The 20,855-nt window shown below is 51.4% G+C and overlaps 1 protein-coding gene across 5 annotated transcripts; it reads left to right on the top strand.

The window, feature by feature from the left end:
- Positions 1-2,682: 2,682 nt before the first annotated feature.
- E4f1 (E4F transcription factor 1) lies at positions 2,683-20,785 on the top strand. Of its 5 annotated transcripts, none has more exons than XM_076839821.2 (14): positions 2,683-2,849; positions 5,216-5,367; positions 14,551-14,656; positions 17,216-17,409; positions 17,498-17,618; positions 17,764-17,916; positions 18,035-18,204; positions 18,557-18,766; positions 19,000-19,105; positions 19,196-19,413; positions 19,608-19,806; positions 19,880-20,022; positions 20,094-20,156; positions 20,230-20,785. In XM_076839821.2, the coding sequence occupies exons 1-14, from the start codon at positions 2,699-2,701 to the stop codon at positions 20,584-20,586; spliced, it is 2,343 nt and encodes a 780-aa protein (XP_076695936.2). In that variant the 5' UTR covers positions 2,683-2,698; the 3' UTR covers positions 20,587-20,785. The 5 variants fall into 5 exon arrangements, with proteins under 5 accessions (XP_076695936.2, XP_076695935.2, XP_076695939.1 ...); XM_076839820.2 differs by having other exon boundaries at positions 18,997-19,105; XM_076839824.2 differs by having other exon boundaries at positions 18,997-19,105; positions 19,880-19,970; positions 20,230-20,345.
- Positions 20,786-20,855: the final 70 nt, after the last annotated feature.

Genomic DNA, 20,855 nt, shown 5'->3' with positions numbered 1-20,855 from the left:
TCTCAAGAATATACTTAGGAGTGGAATCTTTAGGTCATAGGGTAAGTGTATGTTTATTAATATCACTTTCACTAGGGCCAGCTGTCAGAACAATAGTGGTTCCCAGTTTCCTGAGGGCCAACCCTGTGCCAGGACACTTATACTCCCAAGTTCAAGTTTGTCAACCCTCTCCTGCTCTCGTGGGCCCTAGTTCTCTATAAAGCCTCTTCTAGATTGGTCCCCACCCTGACTCCAGAACCCATCAGGTAAAGCTAGTGAACTGGGTTCCCTTGTAGTACTGTTTATTTATATAACATCCTATTCCTGTTGGTCTCTGCTGGCCTGGAAACCCCTGGAGGACAGGGACCACAGCCCAGAAGGGCAGAGCCTGCAAAGTGTTCCTGCCTGGAGCACCCACTGCTCGGGAGAAAACATTCTTCTTTGGGTTTTCATATTTAGGTTTGGTGGCCAAGCTGACCCTGGGAAGAACTGCATTTGACAAAAGATCACAAACTCTGCTTTTAGCACCCAGCAACACCCAGTTATTTGATATACTTGCCAAAACAGGAAACACTGATGATGTCCAGGCAGCTAGACTTCTCCAACACTTGCCTAATGACCTTGGGTTACACTTGTACATTCAGTTAGCATTCAGCAAGCAAGTGCTGCTTCTCACCTGCATGATCTGGTCAGAATCACAGAACAACCCTAAGAGGATAGGAGTGTTAGTATCCCTGTCTATAGACCAGGAAACAGCCACATAGAGCCATCAAAGGGACAATGCAAGTGGGATAATGCTCTGTCAAAACCAAAGCTGAGCTGTGCCATGTCTGTTTGGTTTAACATCTGCTGGGCATGCCTATGTGCCTATAGAGGATGGTTGTGGACAAGGTGGTGGAGGAGTCTGGAAGGGACGCTGGTCTTCATGGGGGAGAACTGACCTAGGGTGGAGAGGTGGGGTGGCTCTGTAAATGGGAGAGAAGTCCTTCATGAAGTGTGCCCAGTTCATGGTAGGCATTCAGCACCAGTGCCCCTCCCCCAAGTGAGGCTAGTAGCACTAGTATAATATGGGATGGTTTTAGACAGTCCAAGGACAGATGTTATTCAATCTTCATAGTGTTACATAGATTTACAGTTTTAGAAAATAAAAGTAACCTGAGCCAGGTGCGGTGGCACATGCCTGTAATCCCAGAAGTTTGGGAGACTGAGGAGGATTGTGAGTTTGAAGCCAGCCTCAGCAACAGCTGGGTGCTAAGCAACTCAATGAGACCCTGTCTCTATATAAAATACATAATAGGGCTGGGGATGTGGCTCAGTGGTCTAGTGCCCCTGAGTTCAATCCCTGGTTACCCCCTCCCCCCCAAATAAGGCAGATTGAGTGTGTAGCTCAATGGTAAAGCACTCCTGGATTCAATCCCCAGCAACCCACCCCCCACCCCCCAAAAAAGTAATGAAGTAATGAAGCAGTGACATAGACTAGGGCATGGATGAATCTTGTAAAGAAGTTAGGCCTAGGGGCTGGGGATGTGGCTCAAGTGGTAGCGCGCTCGCCTGGCATGCGTGCGGCCCGGGTTCGATTCTCAGCACCACGTACAAACAAAAATGTTGTGTCCGCCGATAACTAAAAAATAAATATCAAAAATTCTCTCTCTCTCTCTCTCTCTCTCCTCTCTCTCTCTTAAAAAAAAAAAAAAAAAAGTTAGGCCTAAAAGGGTACATAATGTATGATTCCACTTATATGATATGTCCTGAACAGGCAAATCAATGAAGATCAAGTAGATTGGTAGTTTCCAGAGCTGGGGTGAGGGGTGTAGAGAATGGGGAATGACTGTTCAACAGGTATAGGTTTCCTTTTGGGATAATGGAAATCTTCTGGAACTAGCCATTAGTGGTAGCACATGCCTATAATCCCAGCTATTGTGGAGGCTGAGGCAGGAGGATCACAAATTTGAGGTCGCCCTGAGTAATTTAGCAACCTTGTCTCAAAAAATGCTGAGGGTGTAGCGTGAGCAAGACCCTGGGTTTAACCCCCAGGGTTAAAAAAAAAAAAAAATTCTGGTACTAGATAGAGGTAATGAGTGAGCTCAATATTGTGAGTACACTAAATGTCATTTACTAATGGTAAACTTTATGTGTATTTGCCACAATTAAAAATATATAAAATAAAACGCTTTGCAAAGCTGCGCATGAGCCATCCTGCACTAGGGTTCTTTCCTGTGACTGGTGTTAACAACTTCTGGGGCGACGGAGTTTGGTGAGCACCGATCCCTTAATACCCTAATCGGTGCCGGCCCTCTCGAGATTGTGGCAGGGCGACCTCCCACAGGGTCCGCCCCGGAGGACCCTGGAGGACCCTGACCGGGTTGCGCCACCCAGTGCACCTTCCTCTTTCTCCTCTGGTTCTCAAGTCTGGCTGCAACACCTGGCACCCAGGCCCACTTTCTTCCCAGGCTCTTCCAGTCTGGACACGCCCAATGGGACACACCACGCCCAAGCCGCGGATCTTTCCGCCAATCAATCTGCTACACCCTAACCAGTAGACCCGCCCAGTCTCCGCTCCAGGCCACACCCAAGTCCCCGCCCCTCACGCCTGTCTGTCAAACCCGCACTGGCCCCGCCCCCGTCCCCCTTTCGCAGTTCCCTCACGCTGGCCTCGGAGCGGCCCGTTGTTATGACGACACGGTCGTAAATCCGCCATCTTCCTGCGGCGCGTTGCGACATGGAGGGCGCGATGGCAGTGCGGGTGACGGCCGCTCATACGGCAGAAGCCCGGGCCGAAGCCGGGCGTGGAGCGGGCGAGGGCGGGGTCGCAGCAGCGGCTTTGGCTCCAGGCGGCTTTCTCGGCCTCTCAGCGCCTTTCAGCGAGGAAGGTAACGGGGTCGGGCGGGCCCGCAGCGGCCGGGGTGGGGGAGGCGCAGCCTGGACTGGTGGAGCCCGGCGGCTCGGGCTGTGGGCGCGCAGACCTTCCCGCATCCAGCCTTCTCGCGAGCCCGCGGGGCCCCGCGACCCTCTCGACCCTCTCGGACCTCTCTGCGGGGCGCCCACCACTCACAGGCCTCCAGTGCGCGCTCGTAGGCACCAAAGTCCCGGTCCTCCCAGTGGACCCAAGCAAACGTCACCGGCCGTGCCCCCTCCTCCCCTCCCACCGCACCTGGCGGGCCACTAGGGTCGTGGCTGGGGCGAGACTGGGGTGGGGTGGGGCTCTGTGCCGGTCGGGACGTCAGACAGCAGATCCCTGTGGAAGACAGCTTCCATCTCCCCAGCAAGGTGGAGGGGCGTCTCCAAGATGTTCCGAGCACTTACTCTGCATCAGCCTTTTCGGTCCTGAAACCAACCCTGAGATGTCAATGATGTTATTCACTCCCACTTTAAGGATGGGGAAAATTGAGTTTCATGGATGTGCAAGTGACCAGGTCACCCATCTAGCAAGGACCCGATTGGATTTCAGGAATGTGTAGTTAGTTACTCAACTCAGCCCCTTTAGTTTCTGGGTTCTGCTGTCACATAAGAGGGTGATGAGAATTAACCTGTGTGTGTAAAGAGCTGAGGAGAGTACTGGGACATGCTCAGGACTCATTCATCAGGCACCGATAGCTTTGGTGACCTCTTAGGTTTCTACTCTGAACTTGTCCCACCAGTCGGTGCATTGGATCATATAGGAAGGTATTGGCTAGTGATATTGAAGTCAAGGTGGTCTTGGCTTTGTTCACACCAGTTTCATAGTCTGTACATATTTTTCTGGCCCCTTCTTATTCCGGCTTGGAGAGGGGCAGGGCCAACCTGAGAGGGGTCCCTCTAGTGGTTGCTGTGCCCAACTGAACCTGTCCATCGCGTTGTCTCAGTAAAATGGGTTGGGTTCTTCTATAGAGGTTCCTCCAAAAATGATACCCTGGTGCCAAGTTGAACTCTCATGAGTGGGTGGGAGGTTAAGAGGATGGTAGGCATCTCAGCTCTTAGTTTGTGACTGTGAACCATCTGGTGGGCTTCCCTTTTTTAGATGATTTGGTGGGAGAGCCACAGTCATGATCTGGCCCTTTATTCTCTAACTAATTCAACAAGCTTTGGCCAGCCTCCTCCCATGCACCAGGCCTTTACTAGACTTTGATGTGGGACTGGGTTTGTTTTTGTGGGAACTGAAAGACTTTTACAGAAGCAGGACATTTGGGTGGATCTTCATGTTCATCTGTGTGACCTTGAACCTCAAGTCATTTTTTTAGTTAGGGAGTAGGCATCCATTTCCCCAAGGTGCTGGCAGAATTTGGTGAACTTCCCAGAAGGTGCCTGACCCACATTAAGGATTCAATGAGTAGGAAGTCTCTCCTGCAGGTCTTAGGATAGTCACATTGGTGGAGAGGGACTCAGGTATGGTGGCTCTGGGATGTGGAGCCCCTCTGAAATGCTATACTCTTAGCATACACACCTGAGCAGGGGTGCTTCCTGTTGGGGATCTATGAAATATCAAGTCAGGAAGGAAAGAGTGGTTGGAGGCTGGTGATGTAGCCAAGTGGTGGAACACTTGCCTAGTATGTGCAAGTCCCTGGATTTGATCCTCACCACCACCACCAACAACAAAAAGTAAGGGTATTCACAGGGCAGGGCCCTGCTGTTCCTGTGTTTTCCAAAGGCTGACCTTTTAGCAGATCCTGGTGGGCTAGCCTACTGTGCCCCTGATATGCCCTACACACTTGAATCAGGTCAGATGAGAAAATGACTTAGAGGTGATCACTGAGATGCCCAAGGGCACTTTTAGTCCCCAGTAGTCTTTTTATTTTCTGTAGTGCTGGGGATCAAACCTAGGGGCTTGCTATGCTAGGCAAGTAAACAATATCCCTAGTCCTTACCTGTCTTGAATTCTAGTCCTCTACTGTCCCCAGAGTGGCTTGGCTAAGTCCCTCTGCTTCAGGCCCTCCTGAGCCTCTTTCCCTTTAAGGAGCTCTTGGGCATGACAGCATCACTGGATCCTTGCAACCTGAGTGTGTAGTCAGGACCACTTCTACAGAATACTGTTCTCCCTGGTGTGAGCCTTGCTTCTGCAGACTTCCAGAGGATGGGGGCTATACCCTGATGTTCCCTAGCTCTGGGTGCCCTAAGCACATTTTCAGCAGCCTCTGGGAGGGATGGGGTAGGAATTCTGGTTCTGCTGCCATCGTTGGATGAGTCTGGTCTGGGGTTGGAGGGGAAGCTGGATGGGATACTGGTTGCCTCCCCAAAGTCCCTGACAATGTGCTCATTTCAGATGAGGATGATGTGCATAGATGTGGCCGCTGCCAGGTGGAATTCACTGCCTTGGAAGATTTTGTTCAGCACAAGATTCAGAAGGCCTGCCAGCGGGCCCCACAGGAGGCTCTGCCTACCACCCCTGCCACAACTGCACTGCTGGGCCAGGAGGTGAGTCGCTACCCCACTGCCACTGCACACACTGCCCTCCCTGAGATCACCTAATAGGAGGAGAAGGCGACAGAGTGCCAAGACATACCTGTGCAGCTGGTTCCTGCTGACTGATGGATAGGCAGAGGGCAGGCATCTGACCACAGGTGAAGGAGGGTTCAGGCTATACCATGAAGAACCTGGCAGTTCTCTGGGACTTTCTGGATATCCTGGGGTATGCTAGCCCTCTCATCAGCCTGTATAGCTGGGAGACTGAGGTCCCTTCTCTCTGAGTGTGGTAATGGCTCTCCAAGAACAGAGGGAAGGTGACACGGCACACTCAGTAATTATGTGAGCATGCACAGCTCTGTCAGGCAATGTGGCACAGTCTATGTGCACTATGTCTGTGCACATGTGCAGCTGCGTTGCAGCTCTGTCACAGAATGTATGTTACAACCTAGGGGAGACAAAGGGGCTGACATGTAACCGGGGACTAAGAGAGGGTAAATAAGGCAACGCCCCACTGGGGAGACAAAGGGGCTGACATGTAACCAGGAACTAAGAGAGGGTAAATAAGGCAACGCCCCACTGCGCTCAGGGCTCAGCCTTTGGATTCGAACCTGCTGGGCCAGTGCCGCACTAATAAATGCTACTTCCTGGTGAAAGCACAGGTGTTCTGTCTCTGGGTGAGAATCTCACAACATTTCTTGAGGGCTCATCCTGGATTCAGAGATGGTGATTTCATCTCCCCTGTTGCTAGGGGCCCTGGGACTCCGGGAGAGGTGACCTTGCCTGGTGCCAGCATACAAATTGATCCTTAGGAAACTACTCCTCCCAGAATGCTAGGGCAAGGATCTCAGGAGTACCAAGGAACTTGGTGGAACCCAGGAACCAGCGCAGTAGTGCCACCTGTCACATAGTAGAAACCCAGGTGCAAGAGGTGGACCTGTCCCTAAGTGGCAGAAGGGGAGCCCGATCACTCTCTAGAGTTACCTGAATAGCTCAATTTCATGAATTAAACTGTACTTTTAACGTACTGTGCTGCAGATTGGAGGCACTGTTTGAATGCAAGTGAGTGGTGACTGAATGAAACAGGCTGAGCCTGAAGCAAGTGCAGAATTCTGGTGATCCTCATATGGCTTAGAGCAGTGCCAGACTCTCTTCAAGGTCTACGAGCCTGGTCTGGGTCAGGCTGCCAATGCTAAAAGGTGCCTGAAATATCTCTATGAGGAGAGCTGCCAGAGATGGCTTTCTTACCCCTTTCCCCTTTCCCTTCTTATGTATGCGATTGTCATCTCTTAGGGGGAGGAAATAGGTGGCAAACAGTAAGTTTACCCCCCTAAAAACTAAAAATTTCAAAAAGAAAACTTTAGGCCTTCTCTGAAATAGATTGGCCTTTTTCGGTTGGCTGTCCAAGAGGTCACTAGATAAAGAACTATTTATCAAGGTATTTAGGGTCATTGTAGGGATCCATTCTCCTGCATTGACTGTTGGCAAGACATAGTCTTCTCTCAGCTGCGCTGGCTGAGGCTTCCTTTCTGGGAGGGAGCTATTAGATCATGATGGCCCAGTGATGGCCCCTTCAAAATGCTGGAGCCAGCGGGATTCTTGTGCCTTGCACACCACTGCTTTCTCCACTGCTGCCTGCACTCCTCGTGCCTCCTGCAGCTGGAGCCCTGAGGCCACACCCCTGAGGCCACCCAAAATGCCCCGACTATAGCCACCCCATGGCCACCAGTCTTAAACCCATATACTCTCAGGTGCAAGGGGGACAGTACACTTTCATATATCAGCCTTTTATTTCCACTGATCTCTTGAATTGGAAAAATCCTCTCCTTCACTGACAAATCTCAGACTATGATTGATTTAATGCAATCCATTATTCAGACCCACAAGCCCACATGGATTGATTGTCGCCAGTTACTCCTGACTCTATTTAACACTGAAGAATGCCACCCAATTAAAGTTGTTAAAGTGGTTGGAGGAACTTGCCCCAGCAGGAAGCATGAATGTCCCGGCTTACGCTCAGAGCCAGATCGCTGAGGAAGATCTCATGGGACTCTAATGATGACCAAGGATTTCAGATGCTTTAGCATTATCAAGAGAATGTTGTAGGCTGCATGAAGGAAGAAGGAAGGAAGGCCGTGAACATGAGTAAGAAAGACTTCAGAGGTGCTCCAGGGACCAGAAGAAAGCCCCAGTAAATTCTATGAGAGGCTATGTGAAATGTTCTGTTTTTACATCCTCTTCAACTCAGAAGCAGATGAAAGTTAGCCAGTGGTTCATGCAGCCTTTGTTGGTCAGACCCAGGGAGACATATGGCATAAGCTATAGAGGCTAGAGGGCTTCATTGGAATGAATGCCAGCCAACTACTGCAAGTTGTAACAAAAATATTTGTCAACGAAGACCAAGAAGCCTAACATGAGGTAGACTGGAAAATGAAAAAGAAGGTAGGTCTGCTTGCTACCACCCTGGTGGAATGGTCAGGGCACTCCCAGAGAAGTGTCCTATTGGGCAAGAGCTGAGGCCATAGAGGGAGCCAACAGGAAGAACCACCTCACCCAAAGGTGACATTAGAATGAAACAAGTGTGTTCATTGCTGTTAAGGTCACTGGAATAATGAGTGTCCCCAACAGTCAGAGGATTATCACGCAGTGCCTGGACAAAGCAGGAGCGGTTGAGTGGTTAAAGGACAACCAACTACCATGGCAACCATATGAAGTCCTTGAGGATGATTTTGTGGGATTGGCTGCCATGGAAAACTTTGAGGAAGACTAGGACAGACTGGACTTCATTATGTTAGGCCCCCAGGAGCTTATGGTCCATATGATCATCGGGGGCCGGACCATGGACTTATGGTTGATACTGGGGCAGAATATTCGGTGGTGAATTAACCTGAGACAAACCTCTATAGTGGGAGCCACAGGCAGCTGAGCTTGTTGCTTCTTCTTACTGCCTTGCTGGTGCAGTTTAGGCAACTGTGAAGTTATTCATGAATTCCTATACCTCCCTGACTGTCCTATGGCTTTAGTGGTCAGGACCCATTGGGAAAATGCAAGCCCAGATAACTTTTAACACTCATGGCCAAGCCACCCTGACTCTAGGAAAGCCAGAAGTGAAGATCTTGACTCTCTTGGTCCCCCAAGGAGAAGAGTGGTGCCTCTACATTCTCATGGAAAGGCCACAACAGGAATGTGAGCTTCCTTTCAGAGTATCTGGGGTGTGGGCTAAGACAATCCTCTAGGACTGGCCTGAAACATACCCCCAATAGTAGTAGAAGTAGCTAGGGGCTGGCCTTAAGTGCATTTGCAAGGCACAAATTGAGATCCAGAGACAACTGGAGAGACTTCTAAAGTATGGAATCCTCCAATCCTGCCAGTCATCCTGGAACACATCTCTCCTGCCAGTCTAAAATCCAGGAATAGATGACTATCAGCTGGTTCAGGACCAACGAGCAGTAAACCAGGCTGCTGTTACCCTATGTCCTGCTGTCCCTAGCCCCTACACTCTCCTGGGCCTCATCCCTGCTGAAGCTGCCTAACTTACATGCCTGGAAGTCAAGGATGCCTTCTTGTGTATGTACCTGGTCCCTCCGAGTCTAGCAGTCATCATCTTTCAGTGGGAATATCCTGAGAATGGTCCAGGAGTTCCTCAGGGCTGCAGATTTCTGTAGACTCTGGATACTTAACTTCTCTATCTTTGCAAAACCCCTTTATGAGGCCACAAGGAGGGAGAGGGAAAACCTTTTTATGGAATGAGCTCAACAAAAGGCCTTTGAGGAAATCAAGAAGATCCTCACCAACGCACCCGGCTTGGGACTCCCAGATGTGTCCGAGCCTTTCTTTTTGTATGTGCACAGGTGTACTGGGGTTTCAGTGGGAGTCCTGACTCAGATGTTGGGTCATGGCATTGTCCAGTGGCATACTTCTCTAAGCAACTTGATTCTGTAGCCTGAGGCCGGCCACCCTGCCTACAAGTGCTGGTGGCCATGGCCCTCTTGGCATCAGAGGTGACAAACTGACTGTGGGACAAGAATTAAATGTTCGAGTACCATACTCAGTGCTGACAAAAAGATTAAGGGACAATATTGGCTGACTGATGCCTAGTTGATTGGATATCAGGGAAGGCTGTGTGAAAATCTGCACATCCACCTAGAAGTAGTGTGCACCTTAAACTCTACACCCCTACTGCTTGTAGGGGCAGGTCGACCATACCATGACTGCGTTGAAGTTATGGATGAGGTATTTTCCAGTGGACCGGGCTTAACAGACCAGCCTCTTAAAGATCCTGATGTTGAATGCTTCACCAATAGTAGCAGTTTTGTGGAAGAGGGAGAACACCTTGCTGGGTACTCTGTGGTGACCCTAAATTTCACCATTGAGGCAAAACCTCTGCCAAAAGGAACCTTGGCACAAAAAGCAGAACTTACTGCGCTGACCTGTGCCTTCAATTGGTGGCAGGGATACATGCCAATATATACGTAGACTCTAAATGAGCCTTCACCACTCTCCACGTAACCGAGCTTTGTATGAAGAAAAGGGCCTAATCAACTCATTAGGGAAAGACATAAAGTATGGCAAAGAAATCCTTGAACTCTTAGATGCTAAATGCGCTCCTAAACAGGTGACAGTCATGCATTGTCAGGGACATCAAAGAGGAAGCATCATGGTTGCTCAGGGAAATCATAAAGCAGACCAAGAGGCAAAGTTCATGGCCTCCAACGGGGCAACAGAACCAATGGCCCAAACTACCACCCTATTTCCTAGTCTGTTGGCAAAATTGGACCCCAGTTACAACATGAGAACCCCTGGTTTAAAACTGAGACCCATGTTGGCTGGACAGCACTTGAGGCCACATCCAGCCAACATTTCTACATTCCCCAGCTCTCCAGCATGCCCGAATGGTGTGCGAACAACGTGAACAATGGTGTGCGAACAATGTGAACAATGGTGTGCGAAATATGTGGCTGAAATAATCTGCACCAGGAATCTAAGGCCTCCTCTGGGGTGCAAAGCATTGGAGGGGCCCCATTTGAAGATATAATTGTGGACTTCACTGAGCTCCCCAGGTCTGAAACTATAAGTATTTCTAGTCTTTGTGTGTACTTTCTCAGGCTGGATAGAGGCCTTTCCTACTCACACAGAGAAGGCACATGAAGTGGCCTGATTTCTCCTAAAGGAAATCATTCCTTGGTTTGGAATCCCAGTCACCATGGGATTGGAAAATGAGCTGATGTTCGTGGCTGAGGTGGTACAATTGGTGGCAAAAGGGTTGAAGATCACCTGGAAGTTACACACTGCATACTGTCCCGAGAGCTCTGAGAAGGTGGGCAAATGAACTGAATTCTAAAGTAAAAGCTAATCTACCTGTGTCAGGAAACCCACCCATACTAGGACTAGTGAAGATGGGTGAGATGGTCCCCTGGATTCACTACAGCAGTGAGATGGTCCCCTGGATTCACTACAGCTTCTCCTGACTGGGAGTATTCCTGAGCCAGCTATACTATGCAAATCGGCCATCTGAGAGCCTATGGACAACAGCCCTGCTTTAATCAAGTGAGAGCTGATGACTAATCTACCCCCAGCAGAAGCTTGAGGAACTGATCACCTACCGGGATAAATGGACTGTTCTTATTTCCTTTATTGTCCTCCTTGCTGTAATGATTTGGCATGGTCACCTCTTGTCCATCTCTTTGCTATGATCTTCTTAGCTTTAATTTTTTTTTTTTGGTGATACTGGGGACTGAACCTATGGCCTTGTGCATGCAAGGCAAGCACTCTACCAACTGAGCTGTATCCCCAACCCATTAGCTTTAATTTTCACAATAGGATTAGCAGAGGCTGCTCTAGCCAGCTGGCACTAGGTTTAGAAGTCTCTATGAGCAGTCTTTTACCTCCTTTTGATAGGATGTTTCATTGCTGTTGGCTATGTCTGACCTGGCTCTTGTTTGTGGACTTAAGTTCTTCATTCTGTGACCCAAACCATCACATGACTCGATCAGGTGAGCCATTGCCACAACCCTACTTTATTATATCCATTTTTACTGTCAAGTAAGTTTCAGGGACCTGTAAAACATAATAAGATCACCTATTCTATCTAATAGCAAGGGGACCAATACACTTGTTTTGACCCACAGTACTCCCCAGCTGAGGAGTGGCTAGAGATCTGAAGCAGTGACAATATGGGTCAAATAATTAACTGATCCCAAATTATTGATCCCAAGCACCCAGTGTCGGTGCTCTTTGACATGTGTGAAGTCATAGATAAGTACTGATCTTCATGGTCTATAGAGGTTTGTGGGGGGTTATCTCGGGAATGGGAATACAGGCTCTATGATAAAAGCATGTTAGCAGCCCTCAGCTGAACCTGGATGCATTAATAACAGTGGTTACTGTCCCTCCTGAAGCTGTTTCATGGACTACTTGGTAGGTAAATGTAACACACCAATTCTACAAAGGGGTGATGCCAGCTCAGCTCTAATTCAGGAGCCTGTAACCCTCTTAATTTTACTATCCTTGACCTAGGGGATTCAAGATGGAAAATTGGCCACAAAATTGGTGTACTTGTATATGGGTGGGACACAAACCCCTAGGTCCCAATACATATCAAAGGTACCAACTCGGCTGGGTACAGTAGTGCACACCTGTAATCCCAGTGATTTGGGAAGCTGAGGCAGGAGGATTGTGAGTTCAAAACCAGCTTCAGCAACTTACGCCCTAGGCAACTCAGCAAGACCCTGTCTATAAATAAAATACAAAAAAGGGCTGGGGATATGTCTCAGTGGTTAAGCACCCCCCAAAAAAGGCACACTTGCACTTGCACTTGCACTTCCCCGCACCAAATTTTTCATTCCTTTCATGAAGAGATGAAAACCGAATTCCCCATCTCCTCCACAACCAGAAACCTGTTCCTAGCCTTAGCAGAAACTATAGTTCAATCTCTGAATATCTCTTCTTGCTAGTGGGTGGAGGATCTTCATGAGTCCTGTAGTGAAACAATGTCTCTTCATTCAACTACTGGTTCCTGAAAATCTCAATTATTGGGAAATATTGTCTTACCTGAGAGGGCAAACAGTTTAACATCTTAGCTGGAACTTTACCATGTCTGGGCACAAAATTCTATAATATAACTACCCAGAAAATCCAGTGGTAGAGATCCTCAAAATCACATAGAAGAAAATCCCACACTCTGTCAAAATTTCCCTAACCTCAAACAGGGCTGTGATAATGCCGGCATAGATATCAAATGGAGAACCCCAGGTGGACTGTACTAGGTATGTGGAAGGACCTGCCGTGCTAGACTACCCCAGTTCTCCTGATCTTGTATACTGGGACAATTTACCCCTCCTTTTTCTCCTTCCATTAGCTAAAGGGGAGCAGTCGTGAGTCCCTGTATATGAAGACCAACGGGCCCAAAGTGAGTGGCAAGCCCTGGAAATCCAAAACTGGAAAGATGATGAATGCCCTCCTGAAAGGATAATTCACCATTATGCCTTGCTACCTGTAGTCCCATCTGTGTTAAACATTATTATCAAGCTACAGGCTGTAGTTGAAATTATAACTAATGAAACTGCAAGAGCCCTCAATTTACTGACCAAACAAATGTATAATGCTATTTATTTATCAAAATCGCTTAGCTCTAGACTACTTGCTTGTTTCTAAAGGTGGAGTATGTGGGAAATTTAACTTAGGCAACCATTGTGTACAAATAGATGTTGAAGGCAAGGTCATGGAAAAAATCATGGATTGTACAAGAAAGATCACCCATGTCCCTCTCTAGATCTGGAAAAGTTGGAATCCCAGGGAATTATCTAGAGGATGTTTTCAAATTTTAGGGGTTTCAAAACTTTCATAAGTGTTGTGGTTTTAATGCTGGGGTCTGCTTACTCTTGGCTGCTACCCGTGGTTATGAGGTCTGTCTCCAGTCTCATGGAAGCTGTCTTTGAAAGGAAAATGGCCACATTGTGGTTTTTTTAAAAAATATTTATTTTTTAATTATAGGTGGACACAATATCTTTATTTTATGTGGTGCTAAGGATCGAATCCAGTGCCTCAAGCATGCTAGGCAAACGCTCCACCTCTGAGCCACAACCCCAGCCCCCATATTATGTTTTGATGTTATGGAAATATAAGTTGTTGGATCAGGATGATGCTCTTTGACCCTGAGGGGATCTGAGCATTAAAAGGGGGACTGTAGTAAGGACTCTCCCAGAACAGAGAGAAGTGATATGATGCACTCAGTAGCTATGTGCACATGTATCCCCAGAGCAAAGGGACCACATGGCACATATGTGCAGTTACCCAGTCAGAATGTATGTTAACGTATAGGAGAGACAAAGGGGCTGACATGTATACCAGGGACTAATGGTATAGATGGCAACAGCCCGCTGTGCTCTGGCTCAGCCTTTGGATATAGATCCTCTGGGCAAGGCTGGCACTAATAAATGCTGCTTCCTGCAACAGTAGTATCATGGTGGCTTTTGTCTTTTTTGGCTTGCCTCCTGTCTTATATACATAATTTCTGGGAATCTCACAAACCAAGCAGGGTCCCGCGGGGCTTGCCACCTTGTCATAAAAATGGTGCACTTTGTTGAGTCCCACGGTGTGCTGGAGCTGTATGTCGTCTTAAGACCTTCCATAATACCCCTGCTCAGCAGAGGGAGTGCTTGCCATCCTCATGGGACAGAGGCTCAAGAAGTCAGTGGCCTCAGGCCACCATCGGAGAGTGGTTCAGATGACACTTGAACAGGGTGGTTTCAGTCAGACCTTGTGCTCTTTACCCTCTGTCCCCTCCCCAAGATGTTATCTTCTCCAGAAAGGCCCCCGCCCCAGGGCCCTTCCTCTGATCTGGCTGGGGCTGTGGGTATGGGTGTTGCAACTCCATTCCTCACCACAGCCCAGCTTCGTACCAGTGTTGCTAGTGATTACCTAGTGGGTGCTCAGTGCTCCATGTTCCATGTCCAGGCCATGGTGACTCAAGGCTTAGAGTGATGGGCCCGACCCTCAAGCCCCGGGTTGCAGGGGCTGTGGGCCTTTGGGGAAAGAGCAGCGTCCCCACCCCAGCCATCCTGGAGGACATGGACCAAGTCTGTACTCCCCAAGCCTACTTCTTCAAAACTTTACTGCAAGGGAGCCCAGGCCCTTCCCTTGAAATTCTGGAGACCACAAATGCATCCTCTCTGTCCCCTGTCCCCCTATCGATAGGTGGTACCAGCAGCAGCAGGCCCAGAAGAGCCCATCACCGTGGCCCACATTGTGGTGGAGGCAGCCTCTCTAGCAGCAGATATCAGCCACGCTCCTGACCTTGTTGGTAAGCCAGCTGCCTAAGGTGTCACCGGTCTGATAGCTGTCTGTACCTCTGTTCTCCTGAGAGCTGGCCTAGCCATGAAGGGGTGGAGGCCTGGTGTGAGCCTCCCCAGGCAGGGCCTACAGGAGGAAGGTGTATCAGATGCCAGGCTTTGCCAGGGGAGGACCAGGACATTCCTTGCTGTATCTGCAGTAGCTTGCACATGGTTGGTGCTCCTTCATGAGCTGGTTTCTCTCTTCTCCATGTTTTCCCAGGCTGTCTCTGCCCTCCTAGAGTCTTCCTCACTTATCAGCCACCCCTTGCTTTCTGCCCCCGGCAGTACCCAGCATGGGGAATCCCTGAATGGCCCACCCACCCCAGCAGTTAGTTTTGGAGGGTAGGTGTGGGGTGGAGTTGCTGCTGCAGCTGGCCCCAACATGCTCCCTGACCTTGACCTTCCCCAGTGCTTTCATCAGCATGGTCTCACAGGGCTTTTATGAGCATATGACGCTGAGCCTCTTTGATGGCTGTGTTTTAAATTTAAATGCCTTGCTGATTTGCACTGGGAGAGGGGGTGTAGCCAGGTCTGGATTGGGTTATGTGCTCATTAAGTGGGGACCACTGAGTGTGCAGGGGGACTTTCAAAGGGCAGCCCAGGCCTGGACAGGTGGGAATGAGTAGCTGGGCAGGGTCTGATGTGGTGGGAAGTTGGGAGGGAACTGTTGGTACTTGGAGTGCCTGCTGGGTAGGGGCCAAGGCAGGTGGATGAGTGGGTAGCTGGACAGGAAGTAGGTTTGGGCAACAGGTAGGACTTGGCCTTGGGAAGTACTGGGGACTGGTTGGGGCAGGAAGAGGGAAGCTGTATAGGGGAGGCCAGCCTTTGGTTTGGGAAGGGGAGCCTCTGAATGGGCAAGCCTCCCCAGGGAGGAGGCTGGGACACCTGTCCTGGTCTCTACACCACCTTTCCTCTGATTTTCCCAAGACAGAGACACTTCTTATTACCACTCAGGCTTAGGAATGTCCTGTGTCATGTGGGGGTGGGGCTGTGCTCTGGCCTTGGCACAGAGTTTGGTTTCTGAAATAGGTGGTGTCATTTGGGAAAACAAGTTCCCTACATTCCAGCAGCATGTCCAGGCTCTGGGCCTTTGGCCAGTCAGGCCCTTTCCACCTACCTCTGACCTCCAGTGGTTCTAAGCCTTTGCTTGGGATGGTAGCCATGGCTTGTGCTTCAAGGGTCCATCTCTGGGTACTCCTGTCTCTTGCACACTTGAAAATGTCCCCCTTTGCAGTCCTCCTGGGTGGGCAGGAGCCAAGAGCTACCAGCATTTCTATTGGTCTTGGGTAGGGAAAGGGCAGTGAGGAAGATTTGCTGTGCTGGGCTCAGTCTCTCTTGGGTACAGGGTGCAGTCAGCAAGGACTAAGGAGTGGCAGCCCCTCCTGCTACTGCTTTGGACACAAATTGGTTTCCTCTTGGGTTGGTGTAGCTGTGTTCCCCTCAGTCCCTTGCCCATCAGGTCTCTGTCCTCTGGGAAGATACTCCTGGGGCATTGCGTGTGTCAGCCAGGCATGGGCAAGAGATGCCCTTAGTTGTTTCTGAGTCATGGTGTTTTTATTGTTTTGAGAGAATGACTTGTCACAACAAGTCTCCAGCTGGACAGAGAGGGTTCTAGGAGGCATCTTCACAGCTGTTTCCCACTTGTCACTTTTACAAACAGGCAATGGGAAGCGTGTTTATGGCCTAGTCTTGCACATTGTCAGATATCTTCAGCACCCCATGACAAATGCAAAATCCCAAGTTTCTTTCTCGGGGTATGTGTGTCCCTGGATATTGAACCTGGGGTGCTCTACTACTGAGCTACACCCCCAGCCCTTTTTGTTTTTTTATTTTGAGACAGGGTCTAAGTTGCTGAGGCTGACCTCAAACTCGTGATCCTAGTGCCTCAGCCTCCTGAGTTGCTGGGATCACAGACTTGGCCATTGTGCCCAGTTCCACCTTCCGTTCTTGGGGCTATCTGGGAAGTGTTCACACCCTCCCATCTCCTGGTATCCCCAGCTTGTGGTGGGACAAGGCTCCAACTGGGCCTGCCTGCCTGCCTGTCCACCAGCATCCCAATCAGAAGATGAGCTGAAACAACATCTTTTTCCCTAGTGGGATTGGTGCAGTCAGCAGGACAGATGCAGAGAACTGGGCTAGTTTATCCTGTCTGTGCCCAGGCACCTGTTGCCAGGACCCACAACCCCCTCCTTGGCTTAGGGGAAGGGGCATCTTTGCTCATGGTGGGTCTCTCCACTAGGTGCATCCTGGGAGTGCTGGATCTCCTCCAAGCAACTTCATGGAGGGGGTTTGTTACCCTGTCAGGCTGACCTCAGACTGAGCAGCTCCCTGCTGGTCCCTTGGGGCCTCTGTGTTGATTTTCTTCAGTGCTGGTTGGCTCTGGGGCTTAGCCCAGAGCAGCAGTTCCCATGCCAGGGGCAGGGATGGTCTGGACAGTTCCAGGGCATTTAGAAGTCTCCCTCTGTAGGAATCCTTGCAGGCAGGGCTGTGGTGCAGCCCAAGGCTTATGTTGACCTGCCTTTCCTTAGGCAGTGGGCACATCAAAGAGGTCATTGTGGCTGCTGAGGCAGAGCCAGGGAACAACGAGATGGCTGAGGCCCCAGGCAGTCCCAACCATCAGGGGCTCGGGCTTGCTGGGGAGGGCGAGCAGGCCCAAGTCAAGCTGCTGGTGAACAAGGAAGGCCGCTACGTGTGCATGCTGTGTCACAAGACCTTCAAAACGGTGAGCCCCTGGGGCCACGGGCCGGCCAGGCCTCCTGCCTGCTCCAGTTTGGGGAGGTGCCCTGAGCCTTGCTGCCCCTCCCCTGCAGGGCAGCATCCTCAAGGCCCACATGGTCACCCACAGCAGCCGCAAGGACCACGAGTGCAAGCTCTGCGGGGCCTCCTTTCGGACCAAGGGCTCACTCATCCGGCACCACCGACGGCACACTGGTGAGCAGCCTGGGGCCTGGCCTTGGGGACACCCTACCCAAGCCTTGTGTCCCTAGCTCCCTGGCAACATGGCAGGGGTTTCATGCCCGCCTCATCCTTGTTACAGATTGTCATTACCCCAGGGCCGACTCCATTCTCTCCACAGATGAGCGCCCCTACAAGTGCACCAAGTGCGGGAAGAGCTTTCGGGAATCGGGTGCGCTGACCCGTCACCTCAAGTCTCTCACCCCATGCACAGAGAAAATCCGCTTCAGCATGAGCAAGGATGTGGTTGTGGGCAAAGAGGACGTATCTGCAGGTGAACGTGGTGGGGAGGCTGCCTGGGTTCCTGGAGCTGCTTTTCCTGGCCTTAGCTGCAGGCCCAGGTGCCACCAGTGGGGGTGTTCTTCAGAGACTCACTTGACTCTGCCTTAAAGGGTCGGGCACCTCCACCGTGGGGCCGGTTACTTCATCATCAGTGACAGGCGAATCCATGGAGACATCACCTGTGATTCACCTGGTGACAGATGCCAAGGGCACCGTCATCCATGAAGTCCATGTCCAGATGCAGGAGCTGCCCCTGGGCATGAAAGCTTTGGCTCCAGAGGTAGGGGCTGGCTCAAGGAGCCCTGCAGTGCCACTTCCCTTCTGCCTGCTCAGTGCCAGGTTGTGTGTAGGGCACTGGCTCCAATAGGAATAGGAGGTTTGGGTCTACCTCTACAGCTGACTGTTTGCAGGGGAGTTGGGAAAGCTCCTTAGCAAATAGCATGTCAGAAGGAAAGTGACCTGGGGGTCAAGGCGTGACAGGGGAGGACTTGGCTTCATCCTATGAGATTCTGAGGATGTACACAAGACCTTGGGGGACCCTGGGCTTGGCATGAGTCTGCCCTTTGTGGTGGGAGGGGTGGGTGTTATATGTTGGGCTGTGTGGCAGCCTCTCTCCTTCTGCCTCCCTGAAGCCCCCAGCTCCTGAGGAGCTTCCCTGTTCTCGTGAGGGCAGTCGTGAAAACCTGCTGCACCAGGCCATGCAGAACTCTGGCATTGTTCTTGAGAGAGTTGCTGGGGAGGAGGGTGCCCTGGAAGCAGCCCCTGCCTCTGAGTCCAGTCCACAGCCCCTGGGAGATAGATCCCCGGAATTGCCACTGCTGGAAGTGGAGCCGATGGAGACAGTAGGTGTTTGTGCTGCTGGGATGCTCCTTTGTGGGTAGGCCACTGGTGCCTCCTTGCACTGCCTGTGGCATAAAGTAGCATTGCTTTCTGGAGTGACTGTCCACTGGCCTATTTCTGCCCTCTCTGGTGCTGTGAGGGAGACTGCCAGAATGGGGCCCTGGGCCTTGTCTTTGGCACTGCAGGGGCAGAGCCTGCAGTGGGTGTTAGATGCCTGCCTGTGATTCCCCAGCAGATGTCCAGCGAGGCTTCCACTGTGCCCAAGACCCACCCATGCCCTCAATGCAGTGAGACCTTCCCAACAGCAGCCACCCTGGAGGCCCATAAGAGAGGCCATGCAGGTGGGTGGCAGGAGGGTGGATGGGTCCGTGGACAGCGAGGAGCAGATGGGCTGTGGGCATCAGGCCTGGCTGATGCTGGCTTGGCCGCAGGGCCAAGGCCCTTCCCCTGTGCGCAGTGTGGCAAGGCCTTCCCCAAGGCCTATCTGCTCAGGAAGCACCAGGAGGCACACGTGCACGAGCGCCGCTTCCGCTGCGGGGACTGTGGGAAGCTCTACAAGACCGTCGCCCACGTGCGCGGCCACCGGCGTGTCCATTCAGATGAGCGGCCCTTCCCTTGTCCCCAGTGTGGCAAGCGCTACAAGACAAAGGTGGGCTTCCGATTCCAGGATCCTGGCGCAGACCCCATCCTCAGCAACCTGTCCCTGGGGCCAGATGGGCCTTGTTCTGTGCCCCAACTTCCCTCCTTTCCCCAGCCTACTCAGTTGGCTCAGGCCAGGGGTGGGTGGGGAGAGCCCTGGCTTCCTGTGGCCAAGGTCAGGCTGTCATGGACTGGTCTCTGCAGAATGCCCAGCAAGTGCACTTCCGAACACACTTGGAGGAGAAGCCACATGTGTGCCAGTTCTGTAGCCGAGGATTCCGGGAGAAAGGCTCATTAGTGCGGCATGTGCGTCATCACACAGGCGAGAAGCCCTTCAAATGCTACAAGTGTGGCCGTGGTTTTGCTGAGCATGGCACACTTAACCGGCACCTGCGCACCAAAGGTCTGGGCCGGCAGATGGTGGGGGGAAGTGAGGCTGGGGGTCACTGAGCCGTGACTGAGCTTCCTGCTGGCAGGGGGTTGCCTTCTGGAGGTGGAGGAGGTGCTGGTGTCAGAGGAGAGCCCCTCAGCAGCTGCCACCGTGCTTGCGGAGGACCCCCACACAGTGCTGGTAGAGTTCTCATCTGTGGTGGCCGATACCCAGGAGTACATCATTGAGGTGCGTGGCAGGCCTGGTGGGGCTGGGATGGCACTGGGACAGCCCAGGCTGACCTCAGATGTTTTGCCCAGGCGACTGCAGATGACACAGAGACCACTGAAGCCACAGAGATCATTGAGGGCACCCAGACAGAGGTGAGGGGTTTGGCAAGGAGTGGGAGGGCAGCCTGGCCTCCTGGACACCTTGGGCTGAGCTGTGGCCCTGCAGGTGGACAGCCACATCATGAAGGTGGTGCAGCAGATTGTGCACCAGGCCAGCGCTGGGCACCAGATCATCGTGCAGAATGTGACCATGGACCAGGAGGCAGCACTGGGTCCAGAGGCAGCTGCTGCAGACACGATCACCATTGCCACCCCCGAGAGCCTGACTGAGCAGGTGGCCATGACACTGGCCTCAGCCATCAGTGAGGGTACTGTGCTTGCGGCTCGTACAGGTGCAAACGGCACTGAACAGGCTACTGTAACAATGGTGTCATCAGAGGACATTGAGATCCTTGAGCATGCAGGCGAGCTGGTCATTGCCTCACCAGAGGGCCAGCTTGAGGTACAGACGGTCATCGTCTAGCATGGGACCGGTGGGGTCCCAGCTAGGCTGGGAAAGGGACAGGGTTATCCTTGTACTGGTCCCCACCTGAGTGCCCAGGACTGCCTGGCCTGGTAGAGAAGACTGCCCAGAATTTCAGGTGTTCAAATCAGATGGGGAATGTAAATATGTGGTTTTTGTTTCTTTACAATAAAACATGAATAAAATATGTAGCTTGTGATGTTGGGGCCTGGTACTGCCTTCACAGGTACTGCTGGTGGCCCCCAACTGCCCAGGCAGTCCTCTAGGTT

This window comes from Callospermophilus lateralis, chromosome 19 (genome assembly GCF_048772815.1).
Source record: "Callospermophilus lateralis isolate mCalLat2 chromosome 19, mCalLat2.hap1, whole genome shotgun sequence".
NCBI lineage: Eukaryota > Metazoa > Chordata > Mammalia > Rodentia > Sciuridae > Callospermophilus > Callospermophilus lateralis.
This window is presented reverse-complemented; position numbering and strand designations above follow the sequence as displayed.